Below are 26099 nucleotides of genomic sequence, written 5' to 3' on the forward strand. Positions count from 1 at the left end.
GGCTTTTTCTTTGTGACACTGCGACTCAAGACGTGCGTGAAGAAAAGCGAGCTTGCCTCCTTTCATTCGGCCGTTCCCGACGTATGCATCAGCGAGACAGATAGGTATAGGTCTTCGCAGACGCACAAAGGAAAAAGATAAAAGCGGGGTCTATGGTGGCCAACCTATTGCGGCTGTCTTTTGTTTCGCCCTGCTGCTTGTGTGCCCGCTTTCGCAGCCGCAAGTGGCACGCGAGCGCGCTGCTTATCCGGACTTTCTTTTGTCCGCAAACAAAGGTTGGAGGGAGGCAGATGCGCCAGCACTCTCGCGTGAAGTGCCGTACCACACGCCTTCCGCACCCCCCTCTCCCCTTCCCGCCACCCTTAATCTTCGCTCGGCGACGCCTGTACAATTTTCCATTCATTTGCTCAACCTAGCCACGAAGTAAAATGGCAAGCGCTCTCTGTCTGCGTCGTCATGCGGACGTACGTGCTGTAGCACTAGCAGAGTTCCTGATTCGACTCCCGACGTGACACAGCCTCCGAAGCTGCTGGTGGGAGAAGAGGGGTGGAAGCTCATTCGCGTTGGGTGATGGGCTCCCGCCCTGTCCTGCGCGGGGAACCATTAACTAAGTTATGATTGCATCGACGTATGCGGTGCGCTCCGTGGGTTCACCTGTCCGCTCGTCCGTCTGTTGGTCCATTCGCTGGCGTACGTCCCGTTGCTTTCTTTTTCTTCGCTTTCATTTCTTTCTTTTTTTAAATCTAGTGTCCGACTCGATCGTCTTCGCTTCGGGAAGTGCAGTTCACGTTCTTCTGCGGCACAGCCCGCGCATATATGGACGTTGACCTCTGACAGCACGATGTGGCTCAGACGCGCTCCTTTAGCTCTTCGCTTGCCTTTCCTCTTGTTTTTTTTTTCTTTTTTGCCTTTTCTCTATTCTGCCCGTCTTCGCGTGATCTTCACCGGCCTTCCTCGAGACCTTCCTCATTGCCCGCGGTTTCCTCTTCAGGTTTCTCAAACGATGCCGCGTGCTCCCACCCCCACCCACACTAGAGCTCCGTCTGCCTGTAGAGCTATTCCCTTGTTTGGTCTCTGCCTCGTTCATTTTATTGTCTATTACGGCTTTCTTCTTCTCTCTCTCTCCCTTCATGCGCTGCAGACCGAAAGACAAGAAAGGGGCGCAGACAGAGAAGAACCAAATCTCGGAACAGTCGTGTACCGCGAGTGCGTGTAGTGGCCTCGGAAAAACATGAGTTGCTTCGCGTACACGAATCACATCACGCAGTGCGCGTCGTTGGAGGTTCTGGCTGGCGCTGTCTATACACGTCTCGCTGCGGTTATAGTGCACCGCGCTAACGAGGCATCCGTAGTGGCGCACGCGCCTTGTGTGCTGCGTGCCGTGCATGTGCCTGGAAGAAAGAGCTTATCCCGGCACTTGATCGCAGCTCTGGCTTTTGTCCTTCTTTTGTCTGCAGTAATTATTCGTTACCTTGACGATGTCGACGAGCGTGCGCGTGCCCTCGACTGTAAACGCGCGGTTTCCTTCTTTCATTTCTTCTTCTCCTTGCATAGCGGCGACTAAGCGAAGCATGCAGTGCAGCCCTATATAGTGAGGTTATGTGTGGGTACGCGGTGCTGGTTTGTCTGTGTCTCTTATGCGGTTGACAACCCATTAATCGCCGTGATCGCGTGCGCGTTTTGCCTTCTTTTTTGTTTTAGATTCTTTTTCCTCGTGCAGGCCCACTTAAGCGCAGCTGAGGCAAGATAAAAGATGGAGATACGCCAGGGGAAATTAAGACTCATTTATTGAATGTGTCACGATCGTAGAGGGTGAAGACGCTTCTAATCGAGCGTCGGTAAACTCCAACAATTTGTAATCAATTCGGTATGAAAATGAAGTGTTGCTAATTAGATCACGCCCTTCGAAAGGGTTTATAATTTCAAGCGCCCGCGGTTCTTCTTTGGCTCTTCTCCCACGTGGAGCAGTATACTCCTGTGTGGTTGGCAAGACATGCATTCTACTCATTCCTTTACACTCAAGCAGCTTTGGCGTTTTATGATGTCTATCGCAGGTCGCAATTATTTCGTGCTGCCCAGACGCGGGGCTCAGAGTGTCTGTGTAATTTATAACGCCTTTACTGGCGTTATTATTAGCTGCGTTTACTACTGCACACGAGGCAGCCATTACCACCTTAAGTGTAGTCATTCCGGGAGCAGAGCACAACAGCATTGTAAAACGACGCAATAAACCACCATGCGTTCAGCGCACCGCGTAAGTAATGTAACTGTCCATTTCGCTCAGTCAAATATTCCAATAGTTCAAGAGTCAGTATAACGCTGAACAGAGAGACTGGAGAAACGGAGTCATGCATGGAACGTGGCGCTGCGTACTGTATTCTTGCATACTCGTGCACATTCGAAAGAAACCTGTATGCTAGTACTTTTTTTTTAGTGCGAACACTAAACAAAGATGATGTGACCATCACCTATATATCGTCGCGCTGTGCGCTTCCCCGAAGCCGCTGAAAGTCGCTGAACTGAGAGAGCGCTGAAATGAGATGCTCAGAGAGTGCGTGTACCAGACCCTCTGCCACACGTAACGCCGCCTCACCGCCTACAATTACGGGCACACTTGACGTGGAACAGGTATGCGCTGTACGGCCGTCTTCCTCGCCTGACTCACTCACACCTTGCTTCGCTCCCACATCTCCGCGCGTTACGTTTCTGCCTCGTTTCGCGGGCCTGCCTCCACTTCCAACCGACGGCTCGTTGGTCTCGGGTGTCTCGTCGTCGTCACCCTCGCGCTGCACAGATGCTATATGCCGGACGTGACTCAGCTGGGACGGTCTCCACGACACGCTTCGTTAGGCCTTTCGTCGAGCGCGCGTAATTTGGCACCCGTTCATTCTTTCTGTTTCAGTCTCGCCCAAAAAAGGGGGAAAAAACAGGAAGGGTGGGGACGTTTCTTCGTCACAACGGCATTCCACGTCGTTGTTTCTCTCGCTGCTTTTTTTTTTTTTTTTGTTGGCCTGCTCTCGCATGTGCCTGCCGTAATGACGAGTCGCTTGGGTGGATGAGAGAAACACTGTCACCGAGTTTCGATGTGTGCTTAAAGATGACGCCCGCATACGTGAACTTCCTTGAGAGGCGGCGTCGCTGGTGGTCTTTGGGAGACAGGTATACCGTCAGTGTTTGTGTACACGGCTTAGTTACGCCTATCATTCGCGAAATTTGCAGAACTAGTCCGGCAGAGACGCAGAGAACTATAGTTTACGGGAAGGCATACAAGCCTATAAGGGCCCCGCGGCCGGCTTTTTACTATACTTCCAAAGGGTGAGATCGAAGTTATAGAGAGATTTTATTAACAGGAAAGGGAAACGTCAGCTTGAGACTGTGTTTTCTCCCTGCTGCACTGAACAGGAGAGAAGCAAGGCGACAAAGAGCAACGGCTGGATGAATGATGAGGATTAAGATAGGGGCGAGGATGTGTAAGAATAAGGCCAACTAAACAGTCACCATGAAACGTACCACAAGCATAAGTATACCAGCTATACCTTATTTTCATCACTGTAGCGTGGATCTGTTGGAAGCGCAGAGAGGTTAGCGTAGTTTAGCGCGAGAGACCATGATGGAGAATGCTCGAAAGCTTTGCGTGCCCTTGGAGCAGTTAGCCATTGGCCCGGTCGCCTTCGCTAATGGTACGTTCTGCATCACAATTGGCTGTCACTTTTTCGTACGAACGAACACTTTCAGAGCAAGAACTTTGAGAATACCGGCCCAAGATGGGCGGCGCGTCTGCTCTGCAGCGACCTCGAACGAAATGCCCACCACTCTTCTTTAATGAGAGAGAAGGTAAAACAATAGCCGCAGACCTCCGCGTTACTTAGGCAAACCGGAAGGGATGGCGTCGTAACGCGGCTCTGTAGGCCACGCGCGGTGTGCGTCTGGGGCGGAGCATTCCTAATGCTATGTAGCTCGCAAAAAAAAAAGAAAAGAAAGAAAGAAAGAAAGAAAGAAAGAAAGAAAGAAAGAAAGAAAGAAAGAAAGAAAGAAAAAGCCCCTGACGTGCAGCAGTCACAGGCGCAGGCATGCGACGGCGAGTCGGAGAATGAGACGGAAGAAAATTACGTGCGGCGGACTCCGCAAGTGGCGGCGTTGTGTGCAGGTGCCGCGGGGCGTTGCTATAATACGCGCACCCGAACGGCGGGTGTTGTTGTTGCGTGGCGAAGCCGTGACTCACTCCACTTTGCCGCCGCTGCGCTATGAGGCGCCGGTGGAACTCCACCACCGCCGCCGCCAAGACACTCTCGCGTGACGGGCGGGGCTCGGTTTGTCATTGAATAAAAAAAAAAAGAGTGAGCTTTATTTGTTTTTTTCCCTGCCACATTGGCCTCAATTTATGATTCGTTTCTTTCTTTCTTTCTTTCTTTTTTTTTTAAGAGCGGTCGTGCCGCTTTCGGGAAGCCGGTATCGCTTCTCACCGCGCCACTTTTCTGTATAATAATATAGAGGCGCGTGACGCACTGCGCCTTCAGAAGCGGCTATTTTTGTTGTGGCGGCGGCGAGTGATTTGATGCAAGGGGCAGGAAAGAGCGATGGGCGAATGCTGGGTTGTTGATTAGGGTTCGTCTCGAGTGGCCATTCTACGCTAAGAAAATGGAAAATAAACAAGAAGGGAGGGGAGGGGGGGGTCAGGAAGGCAAGTGACGAGAAGCGAAAGCAAGGAGTTTATGCCCTGAATATACGATGTCTGCAATCGCGGTGGAGTGTGCGTGTGACACACTTACGAGCGTGTTTGTGTGACCCCGGCTATATAAACCCCACTGCCTTTGGTTATAAGTTTACGCAGCGCGCTCACAGAATTTAGAGCGAGATCTCGCGTAGGTCAAGTGCATTTGGACGAAATAAAGGTGTAATTTAAGTGAAGTGCTGCGACCGGGCAAACAAATAAGTCAACCGTAAATCCAGCCAGTGGAGACACGCGAATTAGAGTAGAACCACTATCTGTTTAGGGCTACTCTCCACGTTGGGTTCAAGCTTCAGCATCGCGAAGAGGAACATGTACACAACCAGGACGTGTGGTGTACTACGCTGTCACGGTATGTCACAGCGCTTAGGATTTACAATGTGTTCCGCCTGCCGTAGACGCTATTCAAGTTCCCTAGGGCATTGGTTACCCCCTTTTACAGATTAAGAGCACAGCAACTCCCTGTGGTTTGCCTGGTTTCAGTGGTCCCTTGCCTCCGTGCAAATTACTTCTCGCTTGTAGCAAGAAAGAGGCAGCTTCTCTCGCCGCGGGAGTTGTCCCGAAAACAGCGCGAAGGCTGTGCTCGCCATGCACATCCGGGCGGTGTCCCGTCAAGCGGGTTGGTTAGCGCGCATTTGGGGCTGATCTTGCGCAGGTCCTCGATCGGCTCCGCTGGTCGCGAGAGATCGTCGTCCCCGCCGCGGAACGCCAAGGTTACGCGTGACCAGGCATTCGCCTCGCGTGTAATGAACTGTCCGCGCGCCAATGCTCGCTCCTCGCTTTCCACGCAGTCCCGCCTCTGCACTGTGCGCCGACGAACACAAACGATACACCCTCCACTCTTCTACCATGCGCGCGCGCACTCACACACACACACACACACACACATACACCTACGTGTACTCTGCATGGGGTCTCGGAAATGACGCACTAAGTGCCCATTGTCTATCATTCATGAACCGTGCAGGAAGGAAAGCGTAGCCTTCGCGATGCATGGCGCCCGCACCGCAGTCGCCCGCCCGCTCGCGTGTCACGTGTTTGCGCGTGCGTATACGTTACGAGCGTGCGTGTGTGCGCTCGAATTGCGCGAGTCTGCAGGACGACGGCGTGGAATTTAGCAATTTAGCCTCGCCGTCGTGATTCGTTTCGATCGCGTGGCCTGCGGCGGCTCGAATGTCTGCAGTGTCGAGGGTTGTGTGTCTGTGTAAAAGGGAGCGGGAGTCAACCTGGCGGCGAGAGTGGAACGTGCTAGGTTTCACTGTGACGAATTTGGTTACGAGGGTCAGTGTGGACGGGTCGCATGAGACCTACCTGCGCGGTTTGACCGCGTCAAAGAGGCCTGTACTGTAGTGCCGATCATCGGAGAGTTCATGTCCATTAATCAATCATTCGGCCAGTCACTTGGCTCATTGTTATAGGGCTTTCACCGATACCGTTGTGTGCGTTATACAGAGCGCATCGCCGAGTTTTGTGGTGGAACAGTTCGCTGTAGTAAAGACAGTCAGACGTCATTCGCAGACGACAAAGCACGACAGCGAGCCGAAGGATGAAGAGATTTCGTTGGCATATCGAGAGCGCTGGTGAGACAGCGAAAACTGTGAAGAGCTGGCAGATAGATATAAAGGAAAAGAACGGAACGGACTCTCTCGAAATAGAAAGTTCGTTACGGGTGACTTTCTTGCTCCCGCTTTTCGATTAGCTATAATTAGTAAAGAAGGTTAATCGACAATCTTTCGCAATAATCGACGGCTTAATTCCTTCTTTCGCGCATGCCGCGGTCACGGAATGATTGCGTCAAAAAAAAAAAAAAGAATAAATAGAACGACCGCAAAGCGCTCGCTCTTTTTGAGCAGCACGCGTCCACCTATTCCTTCGTTTTCTTCCGCCGTGTGCGAGCCAGACCGAAGTTCTTCGCAATTACTACATTGGGGGGCTGCGTTTGCGGCCAATGGCCTTGCGTGCTCCCGCCGCGGTGGTCACGGAATCGAGCATCGCGGTCACAGCGAGAGACTCGATCCGGGAGCCAAGATTAGGGCCCCGAATGCAGTCGTACGTCCCCCGCGCTGCTTGAAAGAAAACACGGGTGGGTGGAAAGCTGCCCCAAATGCAACGTTTAATCTTTTTCTTTTTCTTTCTCCTCCTCGAAGAGGGCCCGAAAGAAGCTTAATGCCTGCTTTCGCGGCGAACTTCGCGCGCAGTTGTCCTGCGTACATGTTATGCATACGCTTCGACATTTTTTGCCTGCGCGCCGCTGTAGCGTGTCTGCCCGCGCATTACGTGCAGCCATGCGTGTGACCGTGGGCTTCAGGTTTCGGCTTTCTGGGTTTCAGGTCTCGCTTTGGTTGTTGTTGTTGTTGTTTTCTCCCTGGCGTTTCGTTTGGGGAGACGTCAAGTGGTCTAACGGGCTTGTGTAACTGTTAAATTAGGCCTGTGACTGCGTTTGAGAGACAGGTTTGACAAACGCGTACTAAAATCTTAAGCGCAGAAAACAGGTTCGAGTGCGGGTAATTAAATGCCTCTGTGCAGGTTAATAGTGCACTTGAACTCGTGGTGGTTGAGGATACGCATATACTTGGCATGTATATATATATATATATATATATATATATATATATATATATATATATATATATATATATATATATATATATATATATATATATATATATATATATATATATATATATAAGCTAATTGTTGTAGTCTAAATTGAAATGGCGGTGTTAGCCTCGTGCGCATGGAGCAGGCAAACCTCGCGTTGCAAGAAGCTCCTGCGTTGTTTTTCCTTCTCTTTATTAGAGAGTTGCGTGTCTGTGCTTGCGTTGAGCTGTTAATGAATTAATTAAACAAATAAATTATTCAACTTCGCCCGTTAGCATATCTAACACTCCGGTTGCTGGCTTGCGAATCGTCGTCGATGTCCTTTCGCCCCACTTTGTTAACCTGACGTGGTTTTTGCCATTTTCAACAGCTGCGAAAATCTTCTGCCCTTTATTTCTCTTGCCTCTTTTAGCGAGCGTATAGCTTTAATATTTCTCCTGGCCTAGTCGTCTCACTCTTGTCTCCTGGTACAAAATCTCAGCGACCTTCAATGTCGTTTGTCTGCAGTTCTCGTGAGCGCTTGTTAAGGACTGCGCGCCGCGAACATCCTGTAAATAGCTATATGTAACGGAACTCGCGCTGCAGCGCTTGCTGAAGGCTGGATCGTCGCGCGCGCTTGTATCTCGACAGGCGAACAACGGCACACAGCTTTATAATACGCATTTCGCGGCTCATTGGTTCATAAAGGAGACTGAAAAAAAAAGTAGCGCATGGTTAAACAAAAGCAAGAAAAATATAGGGATAAAGAAACACATGACGGAATTCCACTAATATATCTTAATTCTGGAATATTCACGTGCCAGAACCGCGATATGATTGTGGAGCACGTCGTAGTTTGGGACTCCGAATTAATTTGGACTGCCTAGTGTTATTAACACGCACCCAATGCACAGTATACAAGGGCGTTTTTATGCGAAGCATATTACGAGAGCTCAACCCAGCTCCTCGGGCGCGGCGGTGTCGCCTTGAAACCACGTGACACCGTGACGTCACGACAGAGGAGAAGTGGCTTTGGCTCAACTCTTGCAAGACGGGCTGGGTGGGAATCGAACCAGGGTCTCCGGAGTGTGGGGAGGAGGGAGGGAGGGAAAACTTTGAGTCTTTCGAGAGTTTCGCGGTTATGAAGTCTCTGTCGTCTTCATCTTCTTGGCGCTGGCGACTGGAGACTTCTCTTCAGCAAGGGTGGGCCCCTATTCCAGGGCTCCACTGAGTCGCGCTGCATCGCTCGCGTGCTGCACTAGGGCCCTTTGGGCCGTGAGCTCGCTGCTGGTGAGCCGACTCTCCCATTGCTCCGCACTCGGGTGTTCGTGTTTGTGGAATGCTTTGTTGCGTTCGCATTCCCAGGTGATGTGGTAAAGTGTAGGTTTGGCACCGCACCAAGGGCAGGTGGCCCTATATTGTGTCGGAAACATCTTATTGAGCACGTGTAAGTTGGGGAAGGAGTTTGTCTGTAGTCTGCGCCAGCTGGTCGCTTCCTCCTTTGAGAGGTCTTTGTGTGGTGGCGGATATCTAATTCTAGTTCCTCTATGTAAGTTCAGGGTCTCTGCGTATCCCCCCTCGCAAGCCTGTAGGTGGGCCTCCGGGGCATTCGACCACCCAGCTCGGAACGCTTCACCTCGAGCTAGGCTGTCTGCCCTTTCGTTCCCCACTATGCCTACGTGACCCGGGATCCAGATTAGTTTGTGTCGGGGCTTTTCCTTCTCGGCGGAGGTGGCTCCGCTGAGTATTCTGAGGGCAGTTTTGCTGATTCTGCCTCTCGTGTAGTTTCTGCACACCTCTTTTGAGTCCGTCAGTATGTTGAGAGATCGGCCTGTTCTATAACCTTCCGCTGCCGCCAGCGCTACGGCAATCTCCTCGGCCTCCGCTGTGCCAGCGACCTTTGCTGTGGCATACGTGATCGGGTTTCCTTCCCTATTAACCACTACCGTCGCGGCTACGCGTTCTCTTCCGTGTGGATATACGGCGGCGTCCGTGTATACTGTATTGTCTAGCTGGGCTAGCGTTCTCTCAACATATTCGGCCCTAGCTTTTCGCCTGTTTTCGTGTAAGTTGGGATCCATATTTTTTGGCAGTGGTCCCACATTAATGGTTTTTCTGAAGTGGTCCGGTACGTCCGCGTATCTGTCTGCCAGTCCGCTCGTATCTCGACCCAACCTCCTCAGGAGCGCTCGTCCCGTAGGGTTGCCTCTGAGTCTCGCGGTTTGCGTACCCAGCAGAGCCTCGGCGAGCTCGCTGAAGGTGTTGCTGATGCCCAGCTGGAGCAACTTCTCGTTCGCCGTGTTTCTCGGTAGACACAGAGCCGTCTTGTACGCCTTCCTGAGGATGGTGTCTGCTTGCTCTCTTTCTGCCTTGGTCGTCACGTGGTACGGCAGGGAGTACGTGACTCGGCTGACAATTAGGCTGTTGACTAGCTTCAGAGTATCTTCTTCTTTCATTCCGTATCTCTTTTGGGACACCCTATTGATCATGCGGCCCACCTGTTCCGCCGCCTTGCTCAGCAGGCTAATGGTGTGGCTGCACTTCCGGCTGCCTTGTAGCCACATGCCCAGGATCCTAATCATGTTCTTCTCCGGGATGCTGTGTCCCTCGAGGGTCACCTCCAGTGTCGCTTGCGTTGGGTGCTTGCCGACCCTGAGGAGCTCCGACTTCTCCGTGGAGCATCGCAGTCCCCTTTCTCTGGTGTAGTTTTCCACGCAGGTCGCCGCTTCCTGCAGTTTTTCTTGCTTCTCTCCGAGGGATCCTTGGGTGACCCAGATTGTGACGTCGTCGGCGTATATCGCGTGCTGGATGCCTCGGATCTCCTTAAGTTTTCTTGCCAGGCCAATCATTGCCACGTTGAAGAGGACGGGCGATATGACAGATCCTTGGGGTGTGCCCTTGCACACCCTAACGGACCCTACTACGGACCGACCCATCATGAGAGAAGAGGTCGTCGAGGCGATAAGATCGGCCACCAAGAACACGGCGGCGGGGGCGGACAAAATCCGGAACTCGCTAATCAGAAATGTCGGCGACGAGGCCATCGACCAACTGACGGCCTACCTCAACAAGCTCTGGCAAGAAGGGAGAGTTCCGGCGGAGTGGAAACACGCCGTCGTTGTAATGATTCAGAAGCCAGGGAAGAAACTCCAAATAGAAAATCTCAGGCCGATATCCCTAACGTCGTGCCTGGGCAAGCTGTACGAGAAAGTGATCACGAAGAGAATCCAGTCGCACTTGGAAAACGAGCGATGGTACCCGGACAGCATGTACGGTTTCAGAGCCAACCTCTCAACGCAAGACGTGCTGCTCCAACTCAAGGAGGAAGTGCTCGAGACGATGCCGAAAACGGGCGAAAACGTCGTCATGGCCCTCGACATAAAGGGGGCCTTCGACAACGTGAGCCACGCGGCCATCATGGAGGGCATCAACAACACCAACTGCGGGAAGAGAGTGCACGATTACGTCAGGGACTTCCTGAGCAACAGAACGGCGACGGTGGGGCTGGGCGAGCTGAGAAGCAACGTCTTCCCCGGAGTGTGGGACGGAGACGCTACCACTGAGCCACGAGTACGATGCTTCAAAGCGGTACAAAAGCGCCTCTAGTGAATGCGGTGTTGCCTTAGAAACGAGCTGTTTCTAAGGCGTGCGTCTCTTGCTCAGGCGCACATTTCGTTGCCGCGCCGAACGCTGCTTTGCTCGACGCTCACCGCGTCCAATGCGGGGCGCGTAGTCGCTGCCCTGTAGCCCATTGTCTTACACCCCTTGGCGGGTCGACGGGAACGCTGTCGCGTTCCACTCTTGAAGGCGAAGCAGTAATGCATGAGTTGTTTCTTCGTCTAGCCGAACCAAATATAGCCAAGCAACAGCAGTTCACCAGGCTAAACAGTGGTTCAACAACTAAAATAAAGGCTAGTATGCTTCGCATCCTGGGCTTAACCTTACCTAAGCCACAGCCATTTTTTGCATTTCGCCCCCATGGAAATACGGCCGCCGCGTCCGGGATTCGAACCCGCGCCCGCGGGCTTAGCAGCGCAACGCCAAAGCCACCACGCCACCACGGCGGGAAGGAAAAAAAATGGACGCAGCTCCTCTCCCGCGTGTTTCCTCGCCTTTTGTGCATATATATATATATATATATATATATATATATATATATATATATATATATATATATATATATATATATATATATATATATATATATATGCTCGACGAAACTTTGCTTTATTGTGTATATGTGCGTGTGCGTGTTGGTACGTGCTGTTTTTGTGTTTATGTGATGGCTTTGTTTACGCGTGTCTACGTACGTGCTATGTGTGTGTGTTAGTCGCGGTGTTTTTGCGTGTCTGTAAGTGTATGCATCATTTGCGTGTTTGTGTTATCACTATGCGTACCGTAATTATGGCCCAACAGCTGGATTAGCATGCGACGCCGTCATCCAGGCTAACGCATCCAACTTATCATTGTGACGTGAGCACCTCTCCCTGTCTCTTGTCCCAGCCCTAGAGCGTGCTAGTCATTCCGTCGCCGTATTATGACGTTTTCCACCGCTTTATACATCCCTTCCACTCGCATTCTTGGATGCCACGTTTCTCGTCATATAAGGCCTTGCTTGATTCACACCACAAGACATTATTCCTGGACAGTAACATTTTTTTGTCAATATATTAACCTCCACTACATGAAAGAAAAAGGGGACACAAGCAGTAATGTCATCAGGCTAATCGTGTGGGGAAGCGCTGAACAGAAGAGAGGCAGACGGTCGGCTGTGACGTAAACAGAGTTCACAAACACAATGCGCTTTTTTCTTTCCAACTCAAGCCTGTCACTCAAGTCCTCGTTAGCGTACCTAATTGCCGTCTGCCTGCCCATAGTTGATGGTCTTGCGGCTTTTGTCAGAATAGAAACACCCCATTCTTCGCTCCCTATAGTTTCTTTCGTTTTCTTTCTTTCGCAATACACTTTGGGGTCGCCAGTATACGCTGTACGCCGTGGCTGCACTCGTCCATCGCATGCACATCGGCGTATGTTGCAGCCAAACAAACGACCTGCTTGCACCAGACGACCATGCGTTTACTGGGAGTCATTAGTCTCGCGCATGCGCAAGAAGGACTCCCGGCAGAGTAACAGAAGGACGGGCAAATCGCTGATACACATGTGGTTATGAATGGTGCATATGCCAGGCATTGCCCCCCCCCCCCCCCCCAACTTCTTTTCTCCTCCACGGCTGCGCCACTGTAACCACAAACAATTGTACGGCGTCGTTGGCGGTCCTGCTTGACTCGAGATGTGCCGGCGTCCTACTTTTGCCGCGCACTCGTATCACCGTTGGTCTCTCGGGCCGGCGAGACGTCGAGTGTAGTGAAAAGGCTCTTCCGTGCTAACGTGCGTGCCCGCGTGCGCGCGCGCGCGGGCGTGTGTGTACGCAGTTACATATATTTAGCCATCGCAGCCTCGGCTCTCGTCCACTCTGGTGAAAGAGGAATCTCTCAAGTCTTGCCCGCCCGGTCTGGCCTTCCTAATTTTACCACGCGCTTTTCTTGTCTGACTTGGTATTTAAGAAAGTTTGCGCTGGACTTGACGGCAGCAGTTGAGGTCGTCGAGAGCGAATGTGCCGCTACAACGCTTCCTAATAGCGAGGCTGCAGAGGGCGTTGCAGGCATTGCAGGCGTCGCTGAGCTAGAATTTTCCAGTACGCTCGGTTAACGCTCGGTTGGTCGCGCACTTCCCAGTGCCACGCCCCCTTCTGGCGCCAGCACGTTATAGTTTGGCCAGATCTCTGTGGTAGAGAGACGGGGGCGATTATTTGAAACCAGTTGACGGCCCCGAAGGCTTGGAAAAGAAGGACGTCTGCATGCAGACCACGTTTAGCTCGTCGCCGTTTTTTTATGCGAAGCATATTACGAGAGCTCAACCCAGCTCCTCAGGCGCGGCGGTGTCGCCATGAAACCACGTGACACCGTGACGTCACGACAGAGCAGAAGTGGCTTTGGCTCAACTCTTGCAAGACGGGCTGAGTGGGAATCGAACCAGGGTCTCCGGAGTGTGGGACGGAGACGCTACCACTGAGCCACGAGTACGATGCTTCAAAGCGGTACAAAAGCGCCTCTAGTGAATGCGGTGTTGCCTTAGAAACGAGCTGTTTCTAAGGCGTGCGTCTCTTGCTCAGGCGCACATTTCGTTGCCGCGCCGAACGCTGCTTTGCTCGACGCTCACCGCGTCCAATGCGGGGCGCGTAGTCGCTGCCCTGTAGCCCATTGTCTTACACCCCTTGGCGGGTCGACGGGAACGCTGTTGCGTTCCACTCTTGAAGGCGAAGCAGTAATGTATGAGTTGTTTCTTCGTCTAGCCGAACCAAATATAGCCAAGCAACAGCAGTTCACCAGGGTAAACAGTGGTTCAACAACTAAAATAAAGGCTAGTATGCTTCGCATCCTGGGCTTAACCTTACCTAAGCCACAGCCATTTTTTATTAGAGGCGAACTGAGGAATGAAACACGTGGATGAGAGGGAGTTCTTTTTTTTTTTTTACGTGATATGCATGCGCTACACGCACTTGGTTGGTTCGCACGGGCACCGCGCGGTTTTCTCTTTTCTCTCCTTTTGTTTTTCTCCCCACTTCACTCTATATCGCCTCTCGCGCAGCATTTCTCACGATTTCCAGCGGCTCGGCGATGAATGTACGTATCTCGGTGGCTATAGCTCGCGGTATGCTGTATGAGGCTCTCGGGAAACGCGCGTTTCCCTGCGCTGGCGGCCGCCTTTTTGGGCCGTGTACCTCGAGCCCACCCGCTTGGGTTTAGTCTTGCCCTTTGTTTTTACTAGTGCGGCGAAATAACGGCTTCACGCCCGGGTGCGCGAGACAACGAGGAAGGGAGGGTACCGCGCGCCGCGCACTGTTGCTCCCGTTGCTGTTGTTGCCGCAACTGCTGGAATTGGTGCTTATACAGTCCCGCTTTGCAACACGCCGCTGCGTTCTTCCTCGTCCACCGCGCGCAGTTGCGCACAGCCGCAATACTATGGCGCGCTCGGCGAAGCGGCCTTGTCTTATCGCGTACACTTTTTTTTTCCCGCGCCTTCGGCTCGAATAGGATGCGCGCGTCTATTTGTATGGCTTATTTTCTCTCCCCCTCTCTCTCTATCTTCTCTGCGACAGCTACTGAACGTTAAGTGAGGAGGTGTCGGAGAAGGAACGTACGGGACTGTTGTGCAGGGGGCGAAGGCTGACGGTGAAGGCGGCCGCGGCCATTTCGAACGCCCCCCCTGCGCTTCCCACTCGATTTCCTTGTATGTGTACGTGTGTGCGTGTGGCGCTAGCGAAATGCCGCACTTCGCTCGCTGCTGAGAACCACAGCGCAGACTGCAGGCCTCGGCCGTCCCAGCGTGTGCGGCGTTGCGAAGAAAGAACGGCGCCGTTCGGTATACCCCGACCAGCCGCGGCGCGGCTCCTCGGAGGTGGTGCTCCCTGTGCGCGGTTTTCCAGTCCTCTCGTATAGCGTTTAATGCACTCGTGTGTTTGTTGTTTACGGCAGTTCTGCTCTTGTGCCCGTGCGCGCGCCCATATGTGATTCCCGTTCTGAGTGGGGGCGGCAGCGTTGGATACGGCGGGCTGCGTTGCTACTGCGCGCGATGACGGGGTGGAGGGGAGGCCGTCTGGATTGCGCCCTCGGGCTGCGAGCGAAATGACAGCCGAGTATAGAGCAAGCAGCAATTCGTTGCTGGTGGCGTTTCCTTCTTCGGTCGTCGGGCGCGGGAGACCGCACGCGATCGACGCGCCTTGACGACGACGCGCGTCTTCCGACCAGACGTTTCCCACCGGCAGGTCTCGTGCGGTGTCCTGTGCGCGAAGTGTGTGCGTGCGTCTTTTGTCTGTGGCGACTAGTGACATTGCCTTGTGCGCAGGCCCGCGGGTCGCTGCTGAAAACGAACTTCGACTCACCGAAGCTGGATATATACGTCCTCTGCGCGAGCGAGCGTGTGCCCTGCGCTGGAGGTGTGCTGTTGCGTCTGTGCCATTCGCTTGCCCCGGGTGATTGCGAAAAAGCAACGAGGCCGCGACCAGGCAGACTTATTAGGCCAGAGCGCTGAATAGGCCGTGAACTGCTAAGAAAGGAAAGAATGAAGCGGAAGGAAGGAATGAACGAAGGAGGGCCGGCTGGCTCTGCAGCGTCCAGAGTCCGTATAGAAGAAGCTTCATAGCTGAGTGGAAGTTGCGCGACGAATTTGGGTCTTGAAGAACCTCCAGTTTTCTTTCGTTCTATTTTTGTAGTCGGGGCTGTGGTTAGCCACTCTATAAAGGTCGTCCGGAAAGGGCGAGCTTACCAAATTGAGAATTCGGGCGCAGCATTCCTCATTCTAAAGTAAACGAGGTCCAGCCCTTTTCTTTCGCATGAAACTCTGAGGCGAGTGCGGATATTGCGAGTTACATCCTCGTCACTATGTAAAAGACAGCGCTATATACTTCCATTGCCCAGGAGACGGATACGAATGTTTTTCTGCTCCCCCATTTTCGTTTAAGGAGCACAGAAAGATAATAGACGCTTCTCGCTTTGCGTTATCGATATTTTTTCCAACCTTTTTTCCCTATAACGAGCAATGGGATACGTTTCCTCCTATTTTGACATAATACCCCTCCCGCACAGTGACTTTGCATTGTGTCAACGCAGTTTCAAACATCAAATATCTCTGAACTGAACCAAACTGAAGTTCAGCTGAAGTTCAGTTTGGATAGGAACACCACCGCGTCGATTATTTATCCTGCAATGCGGTTCGCAGAACCGTTCACCAGCGCCACTGCTATAGCGAGAAGTGGCAAGCGCGCATGCGTGTCACATGAACGCTGATCACATAGCTGATCACCGGTGCTTATGCGCTCCGCCGCTCAACAGTCGACCCGCTGCAGAATCGCTCGCTGTCTGATCTGCCGCACTTCCGATGGCGTTCCGACGCGACATCCTCGACCGGGACCTTGCGCTCCGACGGCGATCGCTTCTTAGTTGTTGGAGCACAGAGTGGTGACCTGGCTGTGCGCGAAGATGTTCGGGATCCGAGACCAAGATTGGGTCGGCTTGGACGATGCGCCAGCGACTGCGGACTCCGGAACTGCGCCGACGTGGCGTGACAACATGACCGCTGCCATGTGCGCTATTCCCTTGCCGAGCTTCCCGTTCTCGTACGTAAGTATGTGTACCCACACGCTGTGTTCTTACAAACCTGGGAGGCTCGATTCACAACGTTCTTTTCGTCCGTACGAGCTTTTGCCATTGACCGGCCGCCTTCGACCGCTTTTATGCGTCTGAAATTTCTATTGACTGTCCCCTGCTTTTACGAACAGTTAGTGCTCAACTGTTGTGAGAACATGGGTCCTAAGACGGTATTCACAAATCTTTTCGTGCGCAAGTGCTGTTTGTCATTGACCAGCCGCCTTCTAATCCAATCTCTATTGTCCAACACCGCGATTGATTGACATCTCTTTAGTTACGAATGGTTCTAACGCAAGAACTTTTCGTATATCCGAGTTCTGTGTTCGCAAAGCACTTCGTACGCTAAAGGCTGTTTCGTCTATAGAACAGGCGCAGACCAATCATGATGATAAACGCAACATTAGCGAAGATGGTCGTGATCATTGATGAGTAGCTCTTACGAACGAAATGCACGGCGACTTAAGCCTATGTCTCTCTTTTAACCCCGGCATTGTTAATGTGTCTGAAAAGTGAAAAATATATGCTATCCACTTACCGCGAAGTGTATGTTAAATTAAGCATCCAACACGACTCGTGTCGTACGTTTGGCTTCGGTGAAAAATCTGACCGTCGACAAGTCCGTCGCTGCTCGCCACCCGGACATTTACCTGCATGCCTGTTTGAACAGAGCACGAGTTTCTAGGACCACCAGTTCGCAGGTCGTGGGTTCCATTCCTGGCCGCATTTCGACGAAGGCGGAGCGTTACAACGTCCCGGTATACATTTGTGAGATGTAGGTAAACGCTAGAATTCTGAGTGTCTCGTATAGCCCTGGCGTTGCTCTGGAACTTAAACTTCGTGAATCAGTTTGGCACGTCATTCAGTCACGGAGGTTGGTTTGCTTTCCGTCGCTTTGTGAAAGAAACACTTGATTGGTGAACGATATAACATAGATTGGACTGCTGGATGTAGCGAAGATACTACGTATAGTACACGTTAGCTTATTTACGTGTGTTGAAATTCAAATGAAAAAATTCCGGCATCATTGTTAATTTAACGACGAGAAAGCTATAGTCTTCAGCCTATGCCCTGTCCGTCGGTTCATTCGACGCTCTTCTCTTCCTCGCCTTGCGATGGAATCAAAATTGAGTGAAGGGGCTCCGTGCTTCAACATGTATGACTGTAAATCTAGTTCATCAAGTTCAACTTCACGAGATAGCACGCCGACGCGTTGAGCGTTAACGACATCAATTATAGTCGAAAAGCACGCGTTACATTTAGGTGTCCCATTGACGGGCATGCGTTCGTGAATAAACCCTCAATCGTTCAGTGCTTCGAAGAACTCAACTTATCCCGTGGTTGTGCTATATATATATATATATATATATATATATATATATATATATATATATATATATATATATATATATTTTGACTATGAGAATAACCGCATCGTTTGCTTTTTTTATCTTATTCTTCCTTGTGCTGAACAGCACAAATGGCAGCATGTATTCAGTCCCACGATGACGTATTCGTTTCATTTTTGCACTGTCGCGTGTACTCGCGCAGTCGACGCCGGACACGTAGACGTCTACGCTTCTTTTCGAACAAGCAAGAGTAATTACACATCTGATACAAAGAGCGGAAATTTGATGGGCGAGCTCGTTATCACATCGCTAGGAAGATCCTCTTGTCTAGCTATAACCTACCGCGCAGCACATAAGAAAAGGACCCACTGAACACCCGGTGATACTGTGCTATACACGGACACACCGGCTGATTCGAGTATGCAACGACATGCGGTGGGTGCGCGGCGGTCCGTTTAGTTTTAGGCCGCACGAGAAGGGTGGTGAGGGGGGGGGGGACGGTTCATATCGTGCGCACACTCGGGGAGCCGGCAGCAGCATAAACAGGCCGTGAATCTCGCCCGAGACGTCTCGCGCGTGACTCGCCTGCCGCATGCGTCCATCGCAGTTCCGTTCAGCTCAATCCGAGGCCGGATCCACACCTTGGATCGTATACAGCTGGAGAGGGAGAAAGCAGGTGGCTGCCATAAGTAGCATTTCTTTGGGGCCATATATGCATCTATTCGGGCGAGCTCGCCACCGCTATAGACCGTGAGCTCGCTTGTACGCAGTTCTATATGCGGCCACGCAGAATGACGGAACGTGCTTCCACCTTGTTTCGCAGCAGACGACCTCCGCACGGACAACGGCGGATGCCTTGCACGGGTGGTGCACGACTGTAGCTACACAGGACGGGGTCAAGCACTAACTGCCGTATTTAGCAGATGGAAGAACACTTTATGTGCGACTGACGACTTCCCAAACGACGAGAATAAGGGCTTCTAACGAGCAAGTAAACACTCAGCTCAGTAACGGCTGCCCCCCACCGAACTATACTAACTACGTACGTACACCCATGACATTGCTATATATATGTTCGCCGTGATTGCTATTTAAAGGCGATCATAAACGTTCCATAACCACAAGCGAGAAAAAAAATGGAGGAAGAAAATCGATTTTCCCACTTTTATTCCAAGTAGGAGGTATAGTTGCCACTCCCGTATACGTTAACAAAACTTTCCCAATAATGCTTTTTGATTTGTTGATTTTCATATCGATAAACAATACGCCGCTCGAAATGGCGCAGGTGAGGCTCCCAGTTATACATGTACGAATATCAGGTACGTGCCGACGTCGTCGCGGGCCGTTATGCTGTGTGTACACCTGGCACAGCGGAGTGCAGCGTGCTGTCACAACCCGCCCTTATCACCGGCCGACTCCACAGGCACTGCGGAAACCGTGAATAGCAGAGTCGTTCAATCATATCAGTTGCGAAACTCTGCTTCGCAGTCCGCGGCCACGCTCTGGTATATCAGTCCGACAGTGTTAACTGACTGACGTGTTACGAGTGCACGGTAAAAAGCTTTGCTTCGATCCGTCGTCGCCGACCGCCTGCAAAAGTGCTCGTAATGGTACTGCTGTCCGAAAAATTTTTTTAAATAAATAATGATAATACTGCGAAATGTTAATTAGAAATGCTGTAAATGTTCTGATTCTTTCTTTAAAGCGAAGCTTACTTTGCCAGCCTCTCCGGAGTTCGGCGTGATTGGTCGGTGTTCGGTTTCTCGCCGAGTAAACTGAGCCTATCCCGAAGCCGGTGTATTAGTAAATTTAGCATATCCGGGTGGCAGTGTAATAGTAAACTGGGCCGATCCCAAAGACAGTGACAGTGACAACAACTTTATTAAGAGTGTCCTGAGGAACTCGATTGGGGGGACCGAAGGCTCCCCGATCAAGTTGGTGGCTCCGCCCACGACGGGACAGGGAGGTGGTGACTCTCCGCGACGTCGCGGGCCCTCTGGACGGCCTGTAGTTGGTTTGTGAAATCCGAGCTCTTCAGCAAGGCGTCCCACTTGGACTTGTTATGAAAGTCGGAGCCCGCGTTGTACGGGCACAGCCAGAGCATGTGGTCGAAGACAGTGTATTAATAAATTGAGCCGACCCCAGAGGCAGGGTAGTAGTAAATTGAGCCTATCCCGGAGACGATGTAATAGTAAACTGGGCCGATCCCGGAGAGACGTTGTAATCGAAGGTGGCATTTTACGTGTATGTTATTTGACACATGATGCAATTGTATTTGATGCGTACTTGACAGGCACGCGGTGGGCGAAATTGTACTATTTCCAACATAAGTTCTAAATCAAACGTAACTACACGCATCATGTGTCTTTGCATGTTAATCGAATGGATTGAGGAATCTTTCACTTAACATAATTTCATCAAGTGTGTTGGATCTGTCGTAATTTGATCTTAGTGCTGTTCTAAACACAAAAAAGTGACAGTATATAGTTTTGTTTTGCATTGGTGACGGAACAGTCACCAGTACCCCACGATTTCTGTCAATCACTGCTATACCGCATTGCGAAGCACGTGCCATCTGTGGGGAGTTTCGCAACACATTGAAAAGCTACGGCGAAACAACAGCCATATGACGTCCGTCACATCGTGCACTCATTTGCACGGTCGAGGCTTCGACAGCCGTTGCACGTAACTATAGTTCATCAAGCGGGCAAATGGCTAATATGGCGTATATATAAAGCATGATATTGCGTGCGGTTGCGTCAGCGGGGAGGCGAAGCCTCTGTGGCAGTCGCCGCCGTCGCACATGTACGAGTATAATTCCATCGCCGTCCAACTACTCTACGGGCGCACAAGCTTGCGGAGCAGTTTGAATTTCTGCCACAACTTCCTCCATATATACGTGTATACGCGCGACAAGTCTGAAATAGCGGGTCTTGTAAAGTACGATACGGCATTCGCGTCACGACTCGGTCTCTACAGCGGCCCGTATCTGCTTCCATGGACGCGGGTACAGCGGCGCTCCCAACGAGGATGTATGGTAAGCGCCCACCCTACATGCTGCGCTCGTCGTTTCGACGCGTGTGTTCCCGTTGGCCAACTGCCGGCGCGGGACTCCATTACCTCGCTACCGCTCTACAGGGGCGGCGATCGTTGCTTAATGTGGATGGGCGGAACGCCTGTCACGGAAGGACATTTCTTACGCCGCCCGTTAGCAACAAGCTTGGTTAAATAAAGGGAGAGCCGGTAAAGTGATGGTAAAGCTAACCGAGACGTAGTCTTACATGCGATCGAAAGTGTGTTGCAACTGCCATTCGGCGCGTGGGTATATGAGGTTACGCTGCTCGGGGCGCTTTGTGGAGTCATTCTGTCGTTGTAGTTATAGGCGCAATTTTGTCGTTCCCCCCCTCTCTCTCTTCTCTCTCTCTCTCTCTCTCGGCAGCGGAAAGAGTGAGGAGTACTTTCCACGTGTTTGTCCTCTTTCCCGCAGCGCCTCTATCCCGTTATGGCTTCGTTCCTGCAGTGTTCGTGTTGAAAACTATTTTTGTATAGGTAGTTACAGTAAAGCTGGCAGAACACCAGCTTGAAGTACGTCGCACCAACTTGCCCAAACAGAAGTATGCTTACTAACGAACTTCTTAAGCTCATAGAGAGAGGTGTGTGCGATTGCAGCTTCATGATTCATTAACATAGGTGGCAGTAACTCATCATTTCCTGTATTCATTCGCACCCTTGGATATTTCCGCAGAGCTTATTCAGTTACTCATGGTTCTCGCGCTCGGAGTGGCGGATAACAATGTGCACTCACGCGATGAATGATACGATCATTAAATCGCTTGTCGCACGGGCAACCTCAGTGATAACAGAGCGCTATCATCGTTGAACTTGCGTATCGATGCCGGTTCACATTGAACGATAACCGCAACTGCGTCAAGATGTGAAATGTAATTAAGTGATATGAATTCTTTTCCAGTGACCGTATATTTTAACGTTTCTTTTTTTTTTCTTGCACTTCGTGATTGGCTTGTACGAAGCATCGCACCCACAATGTCGCCTGGATCGGCCACTCGGCGGCACGGATGATAAGAAATGATTAGAATCGGCAGAAACGAATTTTTGTAGGTGTGCGCGTCTCAGGCAATAGGGGGGATTCACTCGCTTGAGTAGCGCTGGCTTTTGTAGCCTTCACCGATGACGAGCTTGACAATTTCTAACTGCAGTTGCCCTCATTTATCATTGGAGAGTGCGCGTACGTGGTACGGGTATTAAAAGTTAAAAACGTAAACAATGCGCAACGTTGGTAAACGTTTTTTCCCCCCTTTATTTTATTAGGAGCCGGGTGGCATTGTGAGCGGGCTTGCACACTCGGGCGCATACCGAGTCGCCCCTTCTTTGCCTTTTCTCTATGAATTTCCCTACGAGTCATCCTCAGGAGACCGCATGCAAGTTTCCGCATTCCAGGCGACGGCTCTGAGAGGCAGCATAACGTCGTCGTCGCCGACGAGCGTTTCCACAGCGCCCCCCCTGAAAGCGAAGAAAAGCGCCAGCGCCCGGGGTGGTCGCGAAGCCTGTTGACGCGTGCGTTGTGTGCACAGGCGGCGAGACGTGCGCGCGCTTCATTTCCATGCGAGCGCGTGTCGAGAGCCGTCTTTGCGACTTCTCGCAAGCCGCGCGCCTCGTTTCCATGCGCGCATACAGAGTAAACAGAGGACCGCGGAAAGGATATCTCGCCTATACTTCCAGGGGACGCCTTCGTGCTCGTATATGTCTACGTGTTCCAGTCTCGTGCGTTGTGTCTCGTCGAATAAAGGTCACGCTTCTTTCGGGACTTTTCACAGGCTCGCGTTGCCACCAGTTGCGTGTCCCGTTCTCCTATAGTCTTATATTCCGTATTTCTCGCGCTTACCATACGTCCTGCCCAATGAGCCCTCTGTCGTGCATCAGCCTGTCTTCGCTGCAGCGCAACTGACAGGTATACAGCTACCGGTGCGCCATTTCGTGGGCGCGGATAACTGTCACCCGAAAAGTTTTCGCCCAAGTGGAACGAAGTTCACTTATTTCTTTAGTAAGTATGCCGTGTCACGTACACGCATGATATCTATAGCTTCGTTTCACGTGGAAGCCCGCGAAGGAATTATGGAACGGCCCGTATGAACCCAGCGTCTCAAATCGGGAGGGTGGCGTGCCTAAGACGGGCTTTACGTGGGTACAGAGGGACTCCAGCGCAGCCCTGGGGCACTTCTAGAGCACTAGTTAGTTACACGTACACTGCACACGTACACGTGCACCAGCGAATCGGCTCTTCCTATAGTCTCCACCTTTCTTCGTTATCATTTGCATCCACATTCCCGCCCTAGCCTTGCTCAGGCGCTTCGTTGTGATTCATCCCACGGCGTGTATTCTCGAAACTGTGCGCTCATCTTTTTTTTTTTTCTCGGAGCAGCACGACCTCCTCCTCTCCTTGCCGGCGACATTCTTAAAAGGACTATTTCTTTTCGCGTTTCGTCACGTATCCGAGCGGAGCTGCGCGGCTACGTCATCGCAGGAGCCGGCAGGTAGTGCGAAGTGGTTGATAAGAAGGGCGTAGGATCGAGCGAGAGGAACCGTCTCGTTATACCGGCCCTGTAGATGTTTCTAAACGTCACGCCATAGTTCTATTCCCTTCTCTATTGTCACGCTGAGGATGCAAACGTGTTCTTTCAGCAGCAGGCATTGAACTGAATGTCGTGAGCGAATGCGAGACTGCAAAGATAAGAGACAAAGAGAGCTCACTTTGAAGTCAATTCAGCAATTACGACGGCTCGTCGGTATGCTGCCCACGATATTCCTTTGTTTTATTGTGCCATCTGGCGGCCTGTATCAGGGACATCCCCGCCCATAAAACGCGGTCGAGCCAAGAGTGTGTGAGGTCGGCATGTTAAACGGCTCGGTGCAGATAGACGAAGCATTTCGAAAGGCGCCTCTCTCTGAGCGCTTAGTTGGGTCCGTTATTATTTCTTCGTCTTCGTCCTTCGTAACGGCGTTGTCCCACTTATCTTTGTTTCTGGCGAGTGTGCATTCTTCCTCTCTTTTTTTTTTAGCCGAAGCAGAACCGAAGGGAGGACTAAAGGCAAAGGGAGGGATGTGCATCAGATGGGAATAAAAATTATGGGGTTTTACGTGCCAAAACCACTTTCTGATTATGAGGCACGCCGTAGTGGGGGACTCCGGAAATTTAGACCACCTGGGGTTCTTTAACGTGCACCTAAATCTAAGTACACGGATGTTTTCGCATTTCGCCCCCATCGAAATGCGGCCGCCGTGGCCGGGATCCGATCCCGCGACCTCGTGCTCAGCATCCTAACACCATATCCACTGAGCAACCACGGCGAGTCAGATGGGAATACATGGTTTGCTACTTAGCATGGGGGAAGGTGAAAGGCGAGGGTAAATGGTAAAGAGAGAGAGAGAGAGTGTGCAACACTGTCAAGGCAAGTATGCAGCACAGCCACGAAGTCAAAAACACGCAGAGCTGTGTGACCGAAGCGAAGAGCGAAAGATAAAGAAAATAAAAAGCAGGGAAGTTAACCTGGTTGCGCCTGGTTTGCTACCCTGCAATTCGGGAGAGGAAAGCAGACCCGTCGCAAAGGTTTGTACACCCTCACAAGAATATCTGTAAAACGTCTGTAGACAGTTTTTCTGTGATCTCTATGAATTGTCTATATTAGACAGCTTCTAGACTTATAGCCCCATACTATTTGTCGACTAATATCTGCAGACGTTCTGCGGGCAACCCGCTTGGAGGTCTGTGGACCACAGTAAACAAAAGTAAACATACTTGCTAACGGCTTTTATACATAGACATTGCATAGACTTTATAAATTATCAAGACGAAAAGTTTATATCAAGTTTAGGAGGCACGTTAAAGATCCCCTGGTGATCGAAATTAATCCGGAGGCCCACTACGGCGTGTCTCATATTCAAATCGTGGTTTTGAAACGAAAAACCCCAGAATTCATTCATTCATTCATTCATTCATTCATTCATTCATTCATTCATTCATTCATTCATTCATTCATTCATTCATTCATTTCAAAGTAAAGCGGTCTACATGAAGAGTATACACAACCTTTGGACTGTGTAAAGTGATTAAATTCACACCTATACAGTGTTCTTTTTTTTCAGCTGCACTGAATTTTTAAACAGGCAAATAGCACTGTTCTAATCCTTGAGCTCAAAATTACTCGATGAGGTGGCCAATAATTCTACGAGAAATTAAAAGGCCTAATTCACTAATCAAATTAATTAATTTAAATATTCTTTAATTAACGGTACATATTTCAATTTACGAATTGGAGCCGGTGAGTTCGCAAGCACATCCACTTGGAACAAATTCTCATGACTACACCAGTTTCGAGATATTAATTTTCAAGGTGTCTAACGAAATGTATTGGGATTCCTGTTACTTTTGTGCTTCAATGCATAAAACAGTGTTTTCTTTAAAAAGTAAGTGGAACAACAGTGCATTTTTACGGCGAGTTTGGTGGCCCGTATCTCCAAACTGATGTCATTTTGGATGCTCATTCCAAATGGATACGCCCGACAAACTCTTTTGTTACACTTTAGTAAATTGAAGTATGTGGCCTAAAGTAATGAATTAGAAACTTAATTAGCTTAGTTATGTTCTTTATTCAGTTAAGCATTTTGATGTTTCGTAGAATTAGTGACCGCCTCATCGAGTAATTTAGCTCAAGGGTTAGAATTGGGCTACCTCCCAGATATTTTTTTTTTAAATTACTTGCGGCTAAACAAAAAAGCACCTGGTGTAGAAGTTGTAAACTTCTACGTGCCCTATCAAACGAGAAAGTGTAACGGACCAGTGCAGTGCATTCACTGCAGGGTAAAGTTCGGAAAATAAGTAAACCCTGACAAGAAAGAGGTGACGTCAGGACAGCGCGGAACCATATCCGAAAGGAGCAGGGCTCGCGCACGTGTCCTGCCTACAGTTAAGTTGAGCTAGTCCAGCGTTCGTGCGTTGAATGGCGTCTCCATATCTGTCGCCACACAAAGTCGGGACCGTTTCTGTCGAACTCGGATGTTCCGAATCACTGCCTACACCGAACAGCGGAAGTATCCACTTGCAAGTCTCGCGGGAGCATTGCTTGCACATGAGTTGAACATCGTCCATTGACGCATTCGATGCATCCAGCATTGTGACGCGGCCTTAATCCAAACTTTCTTCGTCTTGCTCACAGAGGTCGT

At 50.8% G+C, this 26099-nt stretch overlaps 1 protein-coding gene across 5 annotated transcripts in view; it reads left to right on the forward strand.

Annotated features, from left to right (window-relative positions):
• The window catches only part of LOC135904694 (death-associated protein kinase 1-like), a 192955-nt gene that overhangs the window by 115406 nt on the left and 51450 nt on the right, over positions 1 to 26099 (forward strand). The window contains exon 1 of one of the 5 annotated variants that reach the window (XM_065435622.1): positions 14490 to 16488. The exons of 3 other annotated variants lie outside the window; for them this stretch is intronic. In XM_065435622.1, coding sequence (XP_065291694.1) covers positions 16348 to 16488 — 141 coding nt within the window. In that variant the 5' untranslated portion in view covers positions 14490 to 16347. Of the gene's footprint in view, positions 1 to 14489; positions 16489 to 26099 lie in introns of those variants that run through there. One more of the 5 variants, XM_065435627.2, reaches the window with a different exon arrangement.

This window comes from Dermacentor albipictus, chromosome 2 (genome assembly GCF_038994185.2).
Source record: "Dermacentor albipictus isolate Rhodes 1998 colony chromosome 2, USDA_Dalb.pri_finalv2, whole genome shotgun sequence".
In the NCBI taxonomy this organism is placed as follows: domain Eukaryota; kingdom Metazoa; phylum Arthropoda; class Arachnida; order Ixodida; family Ixodidae; genus Dermacentor; species Dermacentor albipictus.